We start from the raw sequence: 19,382 nt of genomic DNA, 5'->3' as shown, positions 1-19,382 counted from the left end.
AAGAGAATTTGCAGGAGGATTCTGAAAAACAAATTTAACAGTCAACTATGACTTTTTTGCAGGATCAGGTAAAAATTAGGCAAGGACACTTTACTATTCAAAAGGCATCAGACACTAAACACAACCCCCCATTTATTTTTAAGACAATTCATTTTTTATTAAACAAAGTTTTAAAAAATCCGTTATGCCTCAGTCACAAATGGCAGTTAAGGACTTCAAGAGTAAATCAATGCTATTTGATCTAACCTTCAACTGGTACATAACACTAATCCTAGCAGGACAGTGACATTGTCTTTACCTGAGGAAACACTGAAGAGTTTTGTTCTGGTTGATGCTTGGTCAAGCTTTTTCCCAACAAACATTACAATATGCCTTTAAGACCCAATTCCCATTTCTCTTTTTAAAACATTTGATGGATTCTTTGAGTCAGAGCTTTTAACTGCTCTCTTCAGTCGGGTGTCTTCCCCTCTGCCTGTAAGACGGTGGTGGTGAGGCCCCTTCAAAAGAAGAGTAAATTGGATCCAAATATTATGGACATCTCATGTCCATAATATTTAAAATTATTGAAAAAATGCTTTTACACAAATACTTTGATTTCCTAAATGAACAAAATACTTTAGAAAAATGTCAATCTGCTTTTAGGAAGAATCACAGTACTGAGACGGCCCTTTGAAAAATTTGAAATGATCTCAGAGATAATTCTGACACGCAGAAACTTTCTGTTCTGGTGCTACTGGATCTTAGTGCCGCCTTTTATACAGTAGATCACTAGATTTTATAAGACAGACTTAAGAGTCGGGTTGACCTCTCAGGTACTGTTCTTAAATTCCTATCTCAAAGAGTGACACTTTTTTGCAAGTATGGATAATTGGTCCTCAAGAATCCACGAAATAAGCTATGGGGTTCCCCAAGGGTCAATTCTGGGTCCAATACTTTTTAATTGATATATGTTGCCTCTTGGGAATGTCATCAAGATACACGTTCACAGCTACGCTGATGACACATAGCTTTACATAGCTGTGTTTCCTGATGACCTTAAACCTATTGACATTCTTTTAAATTGTATTTTATATATAAAGTTGTGGATGGCAGAAAACTCCTTACAGCTCAACCAGGACAAAACTGAAATTATAATCATCGGTCCTGAAGACAAGAGAGAGATGATTTTATCCCAACTCAGGAATTTTAAACCTTCTAAATGTGTGAGAAACCTGGGGGTACTCTTCAACTCTGGAAAGAGGAATCTGGTTAGGGAGTGGTGCCAACTGTATGTGATAGTCCTGTGTTTTCTGTTTTAATTCATTTTTATATTTTATTACTTTTATTTGCTTTAATGGATAGCACTTTCTGTTTTCATCTGGAATAAAAGGGGCTTTAGAAATAAATAAGGTTTGAAGTTTTGTAGAGCTTTTCAAAATAAATAAACCTGATCACTCAACGTCAGCCTTGTCTTGTATTGTGATATAAAGTCAATGCTTCCGTGTAGTGATAGGGCAAAAAACTTAATGTTAGTTTGTCTCACAAGCGTCTAGTCTAGTTTATGAACACATTTTTGGACAAGCATTGAGCACTGTATTTGACGCATGTCAAATAAGAGGCAGCAGACACAAATTTAGCATGCATTTAAAAGGGGCAGCGTACGTGAATTTGATGCCAGACTTGGCGGATTTGTTCAGAAGCGTTGCCCTTTTTTCCCAAAAGTACGACATATATATGTATGTTCTTCTTTATTTTGCTTTTTTGGCTCCTGCGACTTATACTCCAGTGCGACTTATACTCCGACGTGACTCCAGACATATAGTAATTATGCATTCTGTCTAACATAATTTATGTATTCTGGCGTTTTTCTTGTGCGGTTAATAGCAGGAGAAGGAAAGACCTGTACTGTATGTTCTGTATTTGAGGGAATTTATTTTTTGGCTTCTTGTATACGTTTTTTGTCCTTCACCCGGCCACAAGCAGTGCGCTCTGAAAACTGGCCTGCTGAAAACATCTGCTAAAAAGAGCGCAAGTTTCATCAGTAACCCTCTTCTGACTCCTCTCTCACTTTTTGAGCCAAGCCTGCTGGAGCTCAGCGCCAAACCTGAGGGTTCTAGCCAAATGAAACTGGGATAAAATGGCTGAAGACCCACAGGGACACCCTCCAAATGTCACAGCTGTTTAAAGCTGGCAGACAGATTCCCTTGGTTTATGTTGCCAACACAAAATCTATGAAGAGAACAGGTGTGTTTATACACCTTAGTGCAGCTTCAAGTGACGAGACTGTAAATCTGAATGTACAGATGCATTAAAAGCTTTCTTCTCTGCTTAGCATATGTGTGCATTTGAGCAGCAAGGAGCCAACATCCAAACCCCAAAAACACAAGTGGAGCAGCAAAAAAAATTGAACAAAAGCGACAGCTCTACCTTGCACAATAGCAGTTTTGAGGCAATTGCAGTTCTTCTAGTTTAATAAAGATATTAGCAAATTTTTGTTTAAAAAAAACTAAATTGCCAAAAGTTTCACTGATCACACAAATAAAATGCTTAAACACTGACCTGCTCAGCGCGGTCGTATCCTGCGTCTTGTTTCTCTATCTTGACCTGTGGCTGTTTGCAATCTTCAATTTTCACCTCCCCTGGCTCCAGCTTGGGAACTTTATCCTTCATTACAGTGTCGTCTTTGTCCAGTAGATAGCGCAACAATGCATTGTCTTTCTTCTTGGGGCTCAATGGTTCCTGCTTAGGAGTGATTTCCGCCCCTGAAGCTGTGCTGCCAGCACTCTGAGTTGTGTCTTGGCCCAGTTCTTTCCCTGTAGCCTTGGCTGTGAGTTTGGCAAGATCTACAGGAGATGTACTATTCTGAAGCAGTTGGTGGAGGATTTTGTGTTTTTCTTTGAGGGATGTGGCATGAGTACTACCTCCTGTGTGGCCAGCCCGAACCCCTGAACCAGCCTGGTCCTTGCACTCCCCGTCTGCACCAGGGGACAAGGGTGTCTCCAGAGGTTCTGGCTTGGTGGTAAGTAGTTGCAGTAACTTTGTATGACACTTGTTTTCTTGTATGTGACTCTCATCCTTGGGATCGGTTTGACTGCCGTCAGTCTGAGCCTGAGGACCCTGACTTCCGTCTGGAAAAGGTCCAAATTCTCCTGAAGAGCTAGTAGAACCTCCAAGTTTTGACATCATATGTGTGTTGACCCCCGACCCCGGTGTAACCCCAGAAGGGGAGCCAATTTTCCTGTCGGGAGAGCCTAATGTGTGAGCGTGAGGGGGCACGTGTCCATGGCCCACCCCGTGACACTCGCTCAGGGCCTGCAGAGCTGACAGAGAGCTGCTGGTGTAGCTGTTCGGATGGGCGCTATTCGTGCCATTACCTGCACCTCCACACATTCCCACCGGTGAGGGCGAGTGCAGGCCTCCTGCTACGCGAGGGCTGCTGGCCCCCCCAGGACTTCCCCGGTGCCGGGGCGACAGCATAGAGTTCTGCTGAGGTGGATGTGGTCCCCCAGCCGGGCTGGGGCTGGCCCGAGAGGGGCTGTTCATCCTCCAGTTGGGGCCCTGCTGTGGCGGTTGCATGCCTCCAGTGTGGTTGTGTGGAAGTGGACAGCCAAAGCGGTAACTCTGCATATGACCCCCCATGGCGGCCGGTTCTCTGGGACCAGCTGGGCCCGGAGGGGAGAAAGGCGTGCTGTTGCTGCTGATAGTAGTGTCTTGGCCCTGAGGCCCCAAACCTGGCAAACTGCCTGGGGTTGGTGGAGTCATGGAGGGAGTGGAGGAGTTCATTGGCTTTGGAGCCATCCCAGTGGCCTGCATGCCAGGCCCCATGTCCTGACCCATTCCACAAACTGCCGGCTCCCTAGAGGAATGGATACAAAGTTTAGCCATTAGAATGTAGTAATGAATGTAGCAGATTTCTTTAATACTGGAAGTGATAACAAATAACATCTGGTTTTGTCAATAAGAGCCATCCACAATTTTCCCAATTTCAAGAAATGGCAAATGGTGGTTTGTCAGGCTCCAATCATTTTTTTAATCAACCTTATTAATTCAATCGTTTCTCAAATCTTTTAAAAGTTTAAACAAAGAAATGATCGTAACTTTGTTTTACTAGATTCCTGTCAGAAAAGGTGAAGATAAGAGTGACCATAATAAGTTTTTTTTTTTAGTTAAACTTAATTGTTTACGTCACAACTATCATTTAATAATTAGAACTTGGACAGACAGTTGCTGCCTGCAAATGCAGCAAACATTTCTCCATCAAAAATAAGGGAAACCTTGAGATAAATCTTAAATATCTCGCCATGGGTGAAATCCGCAAACTAGGATTACTGATGTTTAAGGCTGTAAAACCCCTTACTACACACTTTATACACTTTCCTCAAACAGACATTGATATGTTCAAACCTTTTTTTCTTGTTTAAACTCTCAAATTTCAAACCTTTATAGAAAAATAAGCCTAGTATTAGAGAATGAAAACAAAGATCTGCTCGCGATCAAATACTTGTCACTCTGGAAAGCTGAGCGCATTCTAGAGGACCAGCGTTGCCAGATAGTCATGGTTTTTCGGCCCAAAAGTAATCTAAAAACCGCCAGACCCCACAAAAAAATACACCCAATAAGCTAGTTTAACTAAAAACCGCCAAATCGGCTCCAAACATGCCCAAATTATGTCCACCCACACAAAGCTTGCAGATTAGAAATCAAAACCACCCAACTGGGTGGGAAACAACCCAATCTGGAAACACTGCAGCAGACATGGCACGGAGGAGATTGATTGACAAAGTCAACAGTCAATCAGGACACAGAACATAGTGTGCTGTAAAGAGAGAAAAAAACCAAACGCATCCAAAACTGCACTGAAAAATAATCAGCGAATCAGCGATACCCCGAAATGTGGACCACGATATACCAAAGAAACACTGTCATACAGTTCTGGCAAAGCCTGACATTACTGTAAAAACTGGAACCCTTGTCATCTATGTAACAAACTGCCTCTACAAAAAAACACTGTTCTTGCAAATATTGTTGCCAATAAAAGAGACCCACAAAAACAACATCAAAACGGTCTGCTCTTTGAATGAGTCTGTTTTTGATAGTGTATGGTGAAACGTACCTCTGCAGGATGTGCAGGGACATGTAGAGCTGAGGCTCGTTGGTGCCGGGGGAGCGCATCAGTTTGCTCTTGGTGTGGGCCGAGACCATGGTTCCATCCGAGAGCGAGAACCGATAAATGGGACTGAACGCTTGGCCGTGGCGAAGCACTGCAGACACAATTCTTTTCTCAGTAAATTTAACATTTAATATGTATTTAAGGAAGTTACACTTTTTATCACTTTGTTTTAATTATTAAAAGGAGATCAAATGAAAGCAAAGCAAGAAGTCAAGATTGAAGCAGCGTCGTCTGTTAATCAACAGTCTGACCTTCCTGCTGGTGTCTCTTTGCAAAGGACATCTCTCCGTCGCTCTGGAGGTGAAACTTCTGAATGCAGCGCCGAACCAGATCTTCCCAGCCGGGCTTCATTGATGCTCTCAGCAGACTAGTATCCAAGGATGTTATCTTACCTAAACCACAAAGAAAAAAAAAAAGTACATTTTTCCATTCATGCAAAGGTTGCTTTACAGCTGGGAAATAGTGTTTTTTTCTAAAGTCTGTCTGCATTGAGCTTAATTTTCTTTGTATACGTCCTCCATAAATAAATAAATCCCACAAGACCATGATTCAAAACACCAAAAACAATGTTTTTTTTTATTGGAGTGGGTTTTTAAAACTATTTTATCTAGTGATGTAAATAAGAGCTATCAATTTATCAAAATCTATTTTAATTTTAGCAGAGCAAAGCGGGTTTAACTCCATCTGAGATGCATGTGTGAGCAGACGTGTGCTGGAATACATAGAAGAGCTACTCGTCTCTGCATTTTAAAGAGTGGCAGCGGTTCTTTTGAAGTGCTGACAGTCACAGTTCTGTGTGAGTGACAGCTGCAGGAATGGACTTGTCATGCTAACATCAAACAGAAGTCATTCACAGCGTCACACCACACTGCTGCGCTCAAGGAGTTAAAAAAATAAGGAACTAAAACAGGCTTGAGGAGAAAAAATTCAAACACATTTTCTCAAACAACAGATAAATAACACACAAAGAATCTTCAGACATTTATTGATTTGAATAATCAATAAGGTTTTAAAGGACAAGGAATATTCATGTGTTTATATAAACATTTTTGAGGGAAGGGATGCACTTTTCATGCATTTTAACAGATTTTTCTCATGAGCAATTATAACTCAGTTTTACATTTTAGCATAGATTTAACATGTTTAAGTGCAATGGTTTTTGATGCATCCAAGTATCAATAATTTCTCTGCCACCCTGTAATTATTTCAACCTGTGTTGCATTATCAGCCAGCCAAATAAGCACCAACACACATAAAGCTCCAGGGTGGAAGCTCAGTGTAAGTTGTTAAAAGGCCAAGAGTGTGTTTGAATAATGGTGGTGCATATGCCACACAAGCAGAATAAGAGCATCAAAGAGCAGCTGAAATGCAGATAACTGTCTTTATTTGTGCACCAGGTGATCAGACTCTACCTCCCAGAGAGTAGACAAATAGGAAGTTCGGGCAGAGACCTTGTTTAAGCCTAATTTATTACACCAAAGATGATGAATCAATTCCTGCTTGTAGTCTGAGGAGAATATTTCTACACAAAGCTTCATTTAGCCAGACATTTTTGAGAAACCTGGTCTTAGGAAGCTGCGGAGTAAGTTAGATCTGCACTGTTATTGGTATTAGGCGGTGTGACCGGTTCGTATACCTTGCAGGTCCTGGCGTGTCGTGAAGCTCTCGTGCGTGGGAGGCAACGGCCGCTCTTTTGTGGGCACCCTTCGAGCTACGCAGATCAGGCAAGACTGGAAGTCTGTAGAGAGAAGAACGGTAAGGAGGGAAAAACGGCAAAAAGAGAAGATTTAACAAAGAGCAACAAAAAAGATGAACAAGGAGCTTAAAGGAAGAGAAGAGGGGAGTGACAAAATCAAGAGGAGAAGAAAACGAAATGCATGTTGTTGCCAGGCAGCTTAATTAATACAGTTATTAATGAGCGTGGGGATCAGGGTTGAGCTCTTTCCAAGAGGAGCAACTATAGCTGGCAAGGGAAATGATGTAGTGTGACCTTTGAAGGTGTGTGCATGTATGTATGTATGGGTGTGTGTGTGTGTCGGTGTGCAGATGAGCATGCTGGTTTCACCTCAATTGCCATCTCACACTGATGACACCTCCCCTGGCTCAACATCGCTCAATCATGACAGTTGCCTCCAACACACCCAAAAGTGACATCCAGAACTGGGGTGACCCCAAAAACTCTGCCATCCGACTTTCCTGTGCTAATAATACCCACAATCCCACACCGAATAGGGAAGAGCAAGGCGGGGGCCGTAGAAAATTAGGCTCGTCTTTTCTCTCATTTTTGTTTTCTTGAAAAAAAAAAAAAACTATGAGTTTAACTACTCAGCATAAAAATGCACAAAGAGGGGAGATGATCATTTCTGCCGCAGATCTTTAGTTTTCACATATACAACCTTTCTTCAACTTTACCTTTAATGTTTTTAATGCTACTGCCTGAAACAACCGTCAGTGTAATTGATTTTATATGAAAAGTCAATTATCTGCTAAGTTTGCTTCCTGTTAAAATAAAAAAGGTGACAGGAAAGAAGGTGGGGGATTTTTTTCATGCAGGAGCAATATAGCACTTTAATAGAACAGCAGGAAATTAGTCAAAAATACAATGGATAAAAAAACAAAACATTCAAGACAGAAGATCAAAATAAAAAATGTAAAGGGTAACGCAATTTATATGATCTGAGGTACAGAGGTACTTAACCCTTGTGCTATCTTAGATGACCCCACCCTTACTTTGACGTGTTATTCCTACCATGACAAAGGTGGATAAAGGTGGAAAGATTTCATGTAATCCATGGACACCAGTGAAGATCACAAATCATTGAAGAAAAAAGGTTCAGAGGACTGTCTAGTGGGTCTAGATGACCCAACTCCCAATGTTAAAGTGCCGAGGATAGCACAAGGGTTTAAGCTTCTTTGCTTGTTCGCTTTCTTTTTTTAAGTTCAGCATATTTTTTAATCAGAAATGTGGAATAAATTACCAAAAAAAAATGTTACAATAATCTGTAACAAGTTGTATACTTTCTTTTTAATTCCCTAACATTATTTACTTAGAGCTGCTTCCTTTATCTGAAATCATCTTCCTCCATCTAACCCTATTCTCTGATAACTGTTCTTTGTGTCTTCTTTAAATACATCCATAAATCTCCTCTCTGATCTCCCTTGAGGCCTCTTGCCTGGCGGTCTCCTCTCAGCATCCTTTTAGTGATATTTATTATCCCTCCTCTGAATGCACCGTAATCTGACTTCCCTGACTTAACCTCCAAAACATCTAACATAAGCCGTCCCTCAGATGTACTCATTCCTGCTCTCAGCCATTTTTGTTCCCCTGAAAGAGGACTTGACATCTAACTTCTGTCTCCAGTTTTCTCTTCAGCGCAATCGTCTCTTAAACATAAAACATTGCTGCCCTTAGCATCCTTTTAAACTCCTTCACCTGCTTGTTCACACCTATCTAAACCCTCCCCCACCTTTTGTACTGACCCCCTGTAACCTCACTGTTCCACTAGCTCCACTCATTCAAGACCAAAGTTTACCTTGAAGTGAAAAAAACTCATCCCAAAAATATACTATTTACCAATTGTATATAATAAACATCACACTAGTTATTACTACATTTTATACATTTATTTAAATAATTATTTATCTTAATTTCTCTAAAATGTGTATGTAGAAAACTAATAATATTTTAAGAATTTATGTTCCGCAATGGAAAAAATATTCACCTATGTATCTGATTTCCACTAAATTAAGGCAAATTTGGAGCCAGTTGTTTGATGCATATTTACATCAATAGGTGTAAAGAGGTTAAAGCTCTATCCTTTTTAGAATTAGTCATTAAACTCTGATTTTACAAGAACTCAAATGTAATTTTAAAGGAATATTGATGACAAACTATTTTAAAATGCTTGATTGAAGCTGGATAAAAGCACTAATAAGAATTTGACCATTTAAGAAATAGTTTACTGGGTGCCTTTCGTTGACGGTCCTTACCGTCTCCCTCCTCCTTGATGGACTTGGGTTCTGAAACTGCAAAACACTGCATGGTTTCATATTTCTGCTGTTGGGGTTCATGCTCGTGCGTCTCGTCCTGACTCTCGCTGCGCGGGTTGACCAGCATTCTGCAGTTGAATGTGTGGCTGTTCCTCCTTGGACCTTCACTCGACCACGGGACGCCATTCACTGCAGAAGAAGCAGTAGGAAACTTAGACCGGGGATTTTGCTTGAGAAATTTCCATGGCATAACAACAACTTAAATTGGACAGTGGGAGAAAACGTGAGGCAGCCAAGGGAGGCTAGCATGCTGCTTGTGAAAGACATAATGAGAGCAAGAGAGGAAGAAGAAAGACCAAAGTGTAAAAAGAAGAGCTGTTGCTGGGTAGAGAAAAGTCACAATAAGCAGTTGGAACCTGAGCCATCTATCCACAGACATGCATCACAGCCAAGCTTCCATATGCATGTCCTCAACAGCGTCATCACTGCCAATCTTTTCTCTTCTCTCCAACACAAGCGCGAAAAACAACAACACAGACACACGAACAGTCGAGCTAACTTCCATCACACTCCATCTGGTTTGTGATCTCATTCAATGCATTGATAATCTCCCAGTATCTGGGACACAGTCCACCGATGGTTTCCAGGGTGCCCGGCTCTGTGCTGCGCTCCCACCCAGATGGTTGGGTGATCAGACCTCAATCCGGAGCACCAGCAGAGAAGGAGAGGGGGGCTTAAAGCTCCAGTGATATATGGATCACAACTATCTTGAAACGAATGAGAGTATGAGACCAACAAACGGGGCCTTAAATGTTGGCAGAAAGAATTTTTTTTTAGTAAAGACTAAGATAAATATAAGTAAAAAAAAAAAAAGGGTCCTCTCAGAGTGTGCGGCAAGAGAAAAGGAAGATAACAGAGATGGGGAAGAGAATGCATAAAAAAGGAGGATATAGGCAGAGAATGACGGAGTGGCGATGCCAAAAAAGGAGGTTAATTAGCTGAAAATAACAAAAATACATAGCTTTATAGCTGTGTCTTAATTGTCTTTAATCTTTGGGACATCCTGCACTTCCTTAGCATCTTTAAGTAATGTTACTTTTATGTGGCCATTTAAAAACACACAACGTAAAATAACATTGTGTGCAGGAGATTAAACAAAAAGGGTTTGTTTGTAGAGTCAGGAAATAGGAAATGGGTCTAATGTGACACAAAGACGCAGCGACTGACAGGTAAAAAAAAAAACATGGTAAAAATCTGTGAGCAGAAAAAAGCTTATGGCTAACCGAGGGATTTAGGCAGCAGGTTCTTGATGAACTCGGCGTGATCCCCGACATGCAGCACGCTGTAGACACTGGTGTTCATCAGCTCCTCCTGGTTGTAGCGCAGATACTGGGTCACATTCTCAGACACAAACACGATGTTGCCCTCCATGTTCACCACAAAGAAGAAGCCATCCAGAGCCTGGGGGGAAACGGGAGGGTGTAGTTTGTTTTCTGCATTCATTAACATACATGAAAAACAAATCTTTGGCAAAGATAAACAAATGTTCTTACTAGCACCTTCTTGCTTCAAAAGCTTTCTCTTAAGTTTTTAAAGACCCAGTTCTATGATAATAAGGGTCTTTGGTGTTTTTAACACGCTCATTTCATTTTTCTCATGATAAAAAACATATGCAAAAAAAAAGAAAAGAAAAATAAGCTTAAAATTGCATTTCTGAGTATTTATTTAAATTGTGGTGAAGTAGGAACAGATGAAAAAATGCCATTTGATTACAGCAGGCAGGCCACAAGCTCCCTGCTCTGCTCCATTCTGATGCACTTGTAGACAAATAGATCCACGTACATCTTAGTTTTCCTCATCTAAACTGGCATCTGGCTCAAAACTGGATTGTTCCAGTACTGCTCGCCATTTTTCTTAATGCTAGGTTGGGAGAGTGAGTGCTGTAAGCTAGCAAAAGCGAAAGAAAAAGAAAAGTTAGAGCAAGCTTACTTGGCACCAACGGTCTCACCAACAACTCAGGCGAATTTCAAATGAACTAATGCCGCTCTTCGCTAACTATGTGCTAGAAAATTACATGTTTTATGATTTTGGTCAAAAACAGCCTAGTCATAATTAAAAGACTATTGGGAAGACTTTTACAATAAAAAGATGATCTGAGTGGGACTTTGAGCACAGTTTAAGCTCAGTTTTTAACCAACAAAACATGTTATATTTATGCTGCACTCGATGTAAATTCTGCAGATTTCCCTTTATTAAGTCTGACATCTTTTGGAATTTTGTCATATCTGAATAATTTCTGCCAGAATGTATGAGCATTTCTGAAATTGCATCCAAGGAAACCGTGCAGTATATTACATAGACCTACAGAGACAAAGGCAATGGTCTTGGTGCTAAAAAACATGAAGCCCTCTGCAGAGGCCAAACATCAGTGAAGCCGATAGAAATCGGCCTGAAGAAACAGAAAAGCTGGGATAAGAGCAATAATTATTTATTATAATAAATAAAACAAAAAGAAAGAAATCCAGCTCCGGGTCAGTTATTATCCTAAATATGGTGTAAATTATGCTGTCAAGTCATCTGCATTCCATCAACAGGAATAATGAACCTCTATAAACCACAAACGCTTGAGATCAAACGTGTGCACTTAAGTTCTGCACTGATTTTTGTGGATTCAGCTATGCATTCGCTCTTTTTTTTAGCTCACAAACCATGGCTGTTCCAAAATGTAACCTGGTTGCACAAGCTCATCCTGTATGAGGCAACACAGCAGACTGGACAGAACAAATATGCTTTATTGCCAACTCTTTATACAGACACAGTTGCATAACCCTGTTAGCACTGGGGGTGGGGGGACTGGAGCTTATGCTAGCACACTGCTAAGTGATTTCTTTCCATTGAAATATTCTCACTATTTACATCACATTTCAAGCAGGGAAATGTCTCAATTTCCCTTGGATTCATATCCTTGTAAGGTTTTAAACTGCTCTTTGTTGTGCTATTGAACACATTGTGCACTGAGCTGCAACATTTGCTTGGTAATTACAGTTGTGCACAAGTGGGAGGTCTAACTCCATGAGCCTTAAGCAAAGAGAGGAATAGACCCACTGGCTGTCTCAAGAAGTTTCTACAGTTTGGATTAAGTAGCTGTGTTGTTTTTCACTTGGTTGAAAAGTGGCAGCATCTAAGAAAGAGTTTTGGCAGCTAGCTGTTCCAATTTTTTGTTCTTAAAATGTTACCAAACCCCTGATTTGCGATACTTTGGCTTTCTATAGTGATCCATGTGAAGAAAAATGCATTCTTGCAAACACATTTAATGTTTCTGTTGTAAACATTGACTGTATATGGGAACAGGATTGAGTGACACCCCTCCACGTTCCAAACAGGAAGTACCTGCTGGCATCAAGAAGCCAAAATCCAATCGACTTATGTTGAGAAATAATCAGTTATTACTAAGTCATATGTCTCAGAATGACCATTCTTGCTCTGCTATTGTTTTTTTTTATCTTCTTGCTGATATGATCTTTTTTATAGTGCAAGTTAGTTAAGCTACATTGACCAATCACATGCCTCAATAAAAGAACCGTAAGCAGACTCATGTCAAACATTTGACAGATTTTGTGTAGCCCGCTATAGGAGTGTGTTCACTACTGATCAGAGAGAGTGGCTGCAACAGAAACTCTGACTCTGACACAATCACTGCTTACTGACAATTTCTAGTTCCAACATGGTGATGTCCTTATCACCAAATGGCGATTGGACATCATTTGTCCAATCATCACTGGGCTTCATTTGGTTGGAGCTGGATGCAAGTCATTTTCTATGGGTGACATCACACTCACTTGGTCCAGTTCTCATATATAGTCAATGGTTATGATTTATTGAAGACTGTCAAATCACCAACAACAAGTAAAACGAACAATGCAACCTGTTGCTTCTCAGTTTGGAGAAGACGGACAAAAGTGTCTGAAGAGAAACAGGATCAAACTTTTGAGTTTTTTGGTAGCACCTTAAACACGGGCAGAGCTTCTTTCAAAACCAGCAGAATCGCGATGAATACAAGGCAGCAACAATAACATATGCATGTTATATAGAGACACATATTTTTATTTGGCAACAAATTTTCTTTGAACAACCATTCCTTAAAAGTTTTACTGGTGGTGCTATTATATGAATAGTTTGTTTGCACAGACCAAATACCAGTTTAGCTCAGACGGTGGAGCAGGTCGTTCAACAACCAAAGGGTTGGTGGCTCGATCCCCGCTCTCCCCAACCAGCTGTCGACCCCGAGCGCGGCTAGTCTGCAGCTCACCGCCCCCCAGGGTTTGGGTCAAAATGCGGAGAAGAATTTCCCCATTGTAAGATAAATAAAGTGTTAATTATTTTTTATTATTATTATTATTTAAAAACTATTCAACACTGAGAGCTTTTGCTTTCTATGACTTATTTGATAATTTATAGCTGCACTTGAATCAGAAAAACAGCATCATCTTGCCTTGTTGTTTTAAAACCACAGTTAACTGGGCTTTAATGGAAAAAAAACAACCATATGGAGATTTCTGCAACTAATGAAAACAGTATGTCACAACAATTATGCATGAGAACACAGCTGCTTCCAACACGCTAAAGCAACAGCACATTAATGCTTCCCCTCAGACTTTACAGTTTCTTTCAACGTGCATGAGGGTGGCCGGAAGACGGCCTTGGAGAAGGTTCATGAGGCGCGTGGGTGCATTTCCTGCAATCAGCCATTCTCCCTTGACCAAGCTTTACACAGACCAGGCTCTCAGGAGTGGACATGACCAGAATGGAGCGGGTGTGAATGGCTTATTGCTGGGTTTTGGGGCTGCCGACAGATGGGAAAGCTTGCAGACTGCACTGGGCTATATTTAGCCATGAGTTAACATGTCGATTCAGTGACGCTGGACCAGAGTGCTATAAATATTCCATGACAGGACAGATCTAGAGGCAAATGAAGAGAAGATGGGGAGGGAAAAAAAAAAGATCTGGAAAAACAAGGGAGAGTGAAAGAGAGGGAGGAATGGGTGAGGGAACAGCCTCAATGGACTAATTCATCCGTCAGGCTGTTGCTTTCCTTCCCATTATATGAAAGTACTTCAGCAGCCCTCTGCAGCACAACAAGGCCATTGCTGTGCTTGGTAATTTACAGCCAATCAGGGGCAAATACAAGATGCTGGCAGCTTGTTGAACAAACCACTACAGTAAGGCATAACTGCCGTTGCCTCATCTGTGATCGCTCTCAGTGGATGACACTCCATTACATAAAAACAAGCATTTAAGGAGGAGAGGGCATACTATGTGAAAACTAAAGGGGTTCAGTATCGTCTTCCATTGTCCTTAAGGATGAGTCACTAAGACAACAAACAACTGAGTCTTCCACCCACCTCCAGCATCATTGGTCCCAGGGCATCTTTGTCGATTACACTTTGGCCTGTTGATGAGACGTCCGCCTTTTGCACTTCTTCTTCATTTGCTGCAGCAGCTTTTTCTGTTAGCATAAAATGTAGAATGAATTAAAAACCTAAGCAAGGAATTCAATTAAAAATATTCATAAAAGCGGTCAATGGTCAACAGACGGGTGGTCACAGAGGAAGGCAAGCAGCAAACACATTTTAATTCCACCCCCTGAAAGTGCCCCACATGCTTTGAAGAGGTCACTTGTCGACACAGATTTTAACAAGAATCCAGCTGGTAACAAGACAAACACATTTGGTCCCTTTGTAAAAACATGTGGCCACTGCTCCGACTCCAGCAAGGAGTGAAAGGTTGTTGCAAATGAGTGTGTAAAGGCACACGGCCGCCCGGCTGGTGACAGCCACGGGATGGATTACACCGTCATATGCAAAAAAAGCGACATAATGGAAAGTGAAAGTAAGTGTAAACAGGTCTTCCACTAAACAGAACCAGCTGTTTTAAATAACTTAAGAAAGATGAGAACTCTAGACTTAAGTGAGCTACATTCACACCACCCCCCAACAACATGAATTCAAGCGGACACTTTCAATGAAGAGTCTATGTAAACGTGGTGAACGTATATTTCAGGCTTCTGCGTTCAAAACTCTTGGTTCATTCAGGCTGGAAAAATCATTTTGTCTGGACAGACTCCTGAACCATGCATTTGGTCTGTATTCAGACTGCTGTCAAGGAAACTTTTCTGTTTCGAACCAAAGTTTTGGACAAAACCACATGACTAAAGATCTCTTCTGTCATTGGCCAGGATTTAAGAGGTTGAAGCAAAAACCAGAGAGAAATAAAGGAAGTCCTGTGCTTTGCGATCCTTGTTGGGATAGTTCACCAATTTATCTTTGACTGACCCATTTAAACGTCTGTATCAATGTCAGGTACAACACTTTTTACTGCTACGTTAGTATGACAAAGTCATGCTGCTGGGCGGTTGCCAAGGAGACGTCAGCTATGAAGGTACGCTCATAACTGTTTATGACATTTAGATTGTCGGGAAAACAGTGAGAAGCAATGTAGATCACGTTAAAAGTAGTTTTGATGAGCCTGCATTCATCTGACCAAATTTCAATGAGTTGCTGTGTCTCATCGCTGTGATGTTATAATGTTGCTTTTACGAGAATTGTGTTCAGTAACTACAAGGTAGCTTTTACGATGGTGTTACAGCAGCACCGGGCGCGTGCCGCGTAACCAGATGCAGCGAAGCATGTAAAAAGCGTTTTCAGCTGTGTTGAAGTAAACGTTCAAACAAATAAACAGTTGGACCTTTTTTACTGTTTAATAATAATTTATATTTGTCCGTGGCTCATTTGTTCCTTCCTTCTTAATATGTTCACATCACATGACGACTGGCTACGGTGGCCATTTTGGTTCAGTTGTTCCGTTCTGAGCACGGAGCCAATTCAGACTGAGGAAAACTCAGAGTGAACTGAAGCCCAGTCCGATTGGAAACGAACCAAGACCCCTTTGGAAGATTGGTCAGAGAGCGGTTCCTGGTCCCGGACCAGGGTCCGCTTGGGTGCAATTAAGACTGAAAATTTGTTCCAGATTATCGGGGGAAATCAACTCTGGTTCACTTTAAGCGAACCACGTGTCCAGTCTGAATACACCCTTACATTCATGCGTAGCCGTGCACATTTTTGGGCTCTTAGTACAAAACACGTGGCCATTGAACAAGTGCTCCAGGTTAAAGTAGGTCAAACTTTTAACCAAATCAGGGACTCCGATTATGTTTTTCTGTTTAGTCTAGAACTCATCCATATATTTAGACTTCTTTTGACACAAAAAAACAACTTTATTCAGCTTTATTTTTGTTTACAATATGAAAGGATTAGCAGTTGTCCTTGATCTCAATCTGCCTGTAGAGTCACAGGTACTCTTCCAAAGCATTACTAATCTTGGTAGATTGCGATGGAGCCAAAGCTTATCAATATTAATGCAAAAATATTTGGTAAATAATTAAAGATCCTCTTTTAAAGGTTTGCAACACAAGTGAGTAGTACATAGACTAACAAGTAACTTGGTTTGCTCTTACAACCAAATTTCTACCATCCACATGTGAAAACATAAATGTTTACATTTTGAAAATACATAACCATTTCTCATATGTCCTTCATAGTAAATTATTGTAGATAAAATCTATAAATCTGTAGCAAAATAGTAAATCTTGAAGATGTGCATGAAGGACAAGAAGACATAAAATTTTATATCAAATCTAAAATGATCTGGATTAATGAATTCTGACTACATTTAAATATGAAACTGGGACCCACAAGGTTCTGCACATACATTACTCAGCTATGCATTTGTCCGTGTGATTGAGCTAATAACAACAGAGAGGCCTTATGTTCAGAGCTTTGGTTGTCCTACTTTTAGAGCCAATAATGAGAAAAAGAGTGGGCTCTGGAGGGGGGTGGTGATGGTAGGGGGACACATTTAAAGGGAACACCAGGCCAAAAGCAGGGCTGTCCATATGGAGAAAAAAAAAGTTGCATGTGAGCACAATCCTTTCATCATTAGGAATATGGATGCATGAACGCTGGCACAAATTGTGCAACACCCCACAGAAAAAAAATGTATTTTTTGCAGCATTAATGTTGCATGCATCAGTGGGAAGTCTCATAGCCCAGCAGGTGCCCTGAAGACCAGCACATCTGCCACAAATCAGTGTTCCATCAGCCAGTGTCATGGTGGCCTTCACCTGCTTTCTGTCTGCCTGTAAATCTGTGGCACCGTGCCATGGGATGAAGAAAGCAATTGATCAATTAAAACAGCTGTGAAACATTAAGCAACTGGTATTTACTGACACATTTATTTTCTTGTATTTATATTGCTGTTAAAATTCTCACTTTAAATCGCATATTTTTAATGCAAATGCTCCTACTCTGATGCTTAACAAGTGTAACAATAATCTAGTTTTAAAATGGCACCATTGCTTCAAAACAAGACACTAAAAGCCCTGATAATTTTTGTTATTTATCTTTAAATCTTTTGTTTGACACCCATTGGTCCAGGTGTGTAGCCGCCTTACATGGTGTTCTGCCCTTAATCAGATGTTTGTGGCAGCAGGAGATCATCAGAGCTGCTGTGTTTATAGGTGAAATATCAAATGCACAGCCACTGCAACCTTTCATAACTAACATGTTGAAGAAAGACATCTTTGTTTTAACTATACTTGGCAAAACCATGGATGCATAGAGGAGAAAACATTATTTCTATTTTACCATCTCTTCTCACTGCTCCGCACAAGCGTTGCATTTAAAGACTGAAAATGGAGAGGGGGAAGGGGAAGTGTCAGGCATAAGGGGAAAGAGAACATGGAATATGATAGCAATAGCAGAGGATGGGTATACAGTATACAGTACAGCTGGAGATAGAGTGCAATTTTGCATCACACAACTCACTTTTACATAACACTTGGCTCTATGAGTCACTACAAACCAGATGACGTCACCTGTCTGATTCATGCACCTCTAGAGGGCCACCTTCTTTTATTTTATTTTCTCAGGCTGCCTCTAAATAAATAAGCCACCCTGGGAAACCGTGGCAACTAACAAAAATTGCTCTGATTCATGACTGAGAGAACAACGCATTGCATTTTTGACATCACTATAAATGACTAAGTGGAACTAATCCCAAACTATAATATGAATATAATCAAAAGGCAACATTTATGCAGTGACGCAAACCGACACAAAGTTATGATGGCATACTTAAAAATCAGCCACAAACTGATATCTGAAAACATCATTTACAGCACACAACTAACATGTATGGATATTGTGAATAAAAGACAGAAAAGGCTAACAGAAACACCACCAAATCTCAAAATTTGACTTCAGAAAGAGTAGCCTGCAACATAAAATCACTTTTTTCTCATTAGACAAATGCATTCATTCATACCTTGCTCTTTTATTTGTCGGATTTGTTTCACAGTTTCCTTCAGGATTGCACATTTGTCTGGCTTGACATTGAAATTGTCGATATCGTTGAAGTTGGCAAAGATCAGCTCGGCGAGCTCTTCGATGTACTTGTTCTCATGCTCACGATTGCGCTTCTCATTGCTCCGCTTGGGACTACAAAGACAGTGGAGAAGATATGCAATTTAAGGAGAAGCAACAGCAAGCATTGAAGATATAAACAGACATAGTTGTATCTGCATTTCTACTCAAACAAGAACATAAATGGGCAATAAGACAGACTCAACTTTAGAGAGCCAAGAATCATTCTTTGTCATTTATGAGTCAATTGAGAAATGAATCAATTATTTATAGACCTACATTTTTGAGCCAACAAAAGACAAGTGCTACGTCTAAATCCATCAGTTTGTCTGCACAATAGTCATTTTTATTATATTTTATTTAACATTCCTTCACTGGGTTTACAAATACTCCAAGATGGTGTATGAATATTACATTATTCCACCTACAAGGAAGTAATGGGGGTCTTGTACAGACGATCGTACTTAAACAGCAGGCTAATGGGAACTTAAAATTTACAGTACTTAACAAGATGCCTTACCTGGGACCTATGAGGTCAACAGAACATTCTTTGCGTTTTCTTGACTCTGCCCTGGCAGGGTCAGATGAGTTTTCACCAACTCCACTCATGATCAATGCATATCAGTGTCTGAAAAACATACACAAAAAGACAAAGTTCCGTCAGATATTTCGCAGTGCTTCAAACTATGAAAGTTACAAAGTCTGTGAAAAGCAATTATGCAAACTGTGCACATGCCCATATAGGTATCTGCATGTAGCAGACG

General features: G+C 40.6%; 1 protein-coding gene across 4 annotated transcripts in view; it reads right to left on the bottom strand.

Moving 5' to 3' along the window:
- The window catches only part of ncoa2 (nuclear receptor coactivator 2), a 65,830-nt gene that overhangs the window by 17,713 nt on the left and 28,735 nt on the right, over positions 1–19,382 (bottom strand). For all 4 annotated transcript variants that reach the window (XM_004081254.5, XM_011488889.4, XM_078938532.1 and 1 more), the window contains 9 exons: positions 19,139–19,246; positions 18,521–18,693; positions 14,542–14,645; positions 10,423–10,600; positions 9,140–9,328; positions 6,786–6,887; positions 5,401–5,541; positions 5,093–5,240; positions 2,539–3,835 (listed from right to left, as the gene is read on the bottom strand). In XM_004081254.5, coding sequence (XP_004081302.2) covers positions 2,539–3,835; positions 5,093–5,240; positions 5,401–5,541; positions 6,786–6,887; positions 9,140–9,328; positions 10,423–10,600; positions 14,542–14,645; positions 18,521–18,693; positions 19,139–19,227 — 2,421 coding nt within the window. In that variant the 5' untranslated portion in view covers positions 19,228–19,246. The remainder of the gene's footprint in view (positions 1–2,538; positions 3,836–5,092; positions 5,241–5,400; positions 5,542–6,785; positions 6,888–9,139; positions 9,329–10,422; positions 10,601–14,541; positions 14,646–18,520; positions 18,694–19,138; positions 19,247–19,382) is intronic.

This window comes from Oryzias latipes, chromosome 20, assembly GCF_053564925.1.
Source record: "Oryzias latipes strain Hd-rR chromosome 20, Olatipes_Hd-rR_3.1".
NCBI lineage: Eukaryota > Metazoa > Chordata > Actinopteri > Beloniformes > Adrianichthyidae > Oryzias > Oryzias latipes.
The sequence above is the reverse complement of the archived record's forward strand: the minus strand, read 5'-3'. Positions and strand labels throughout refer to the sequence as shown.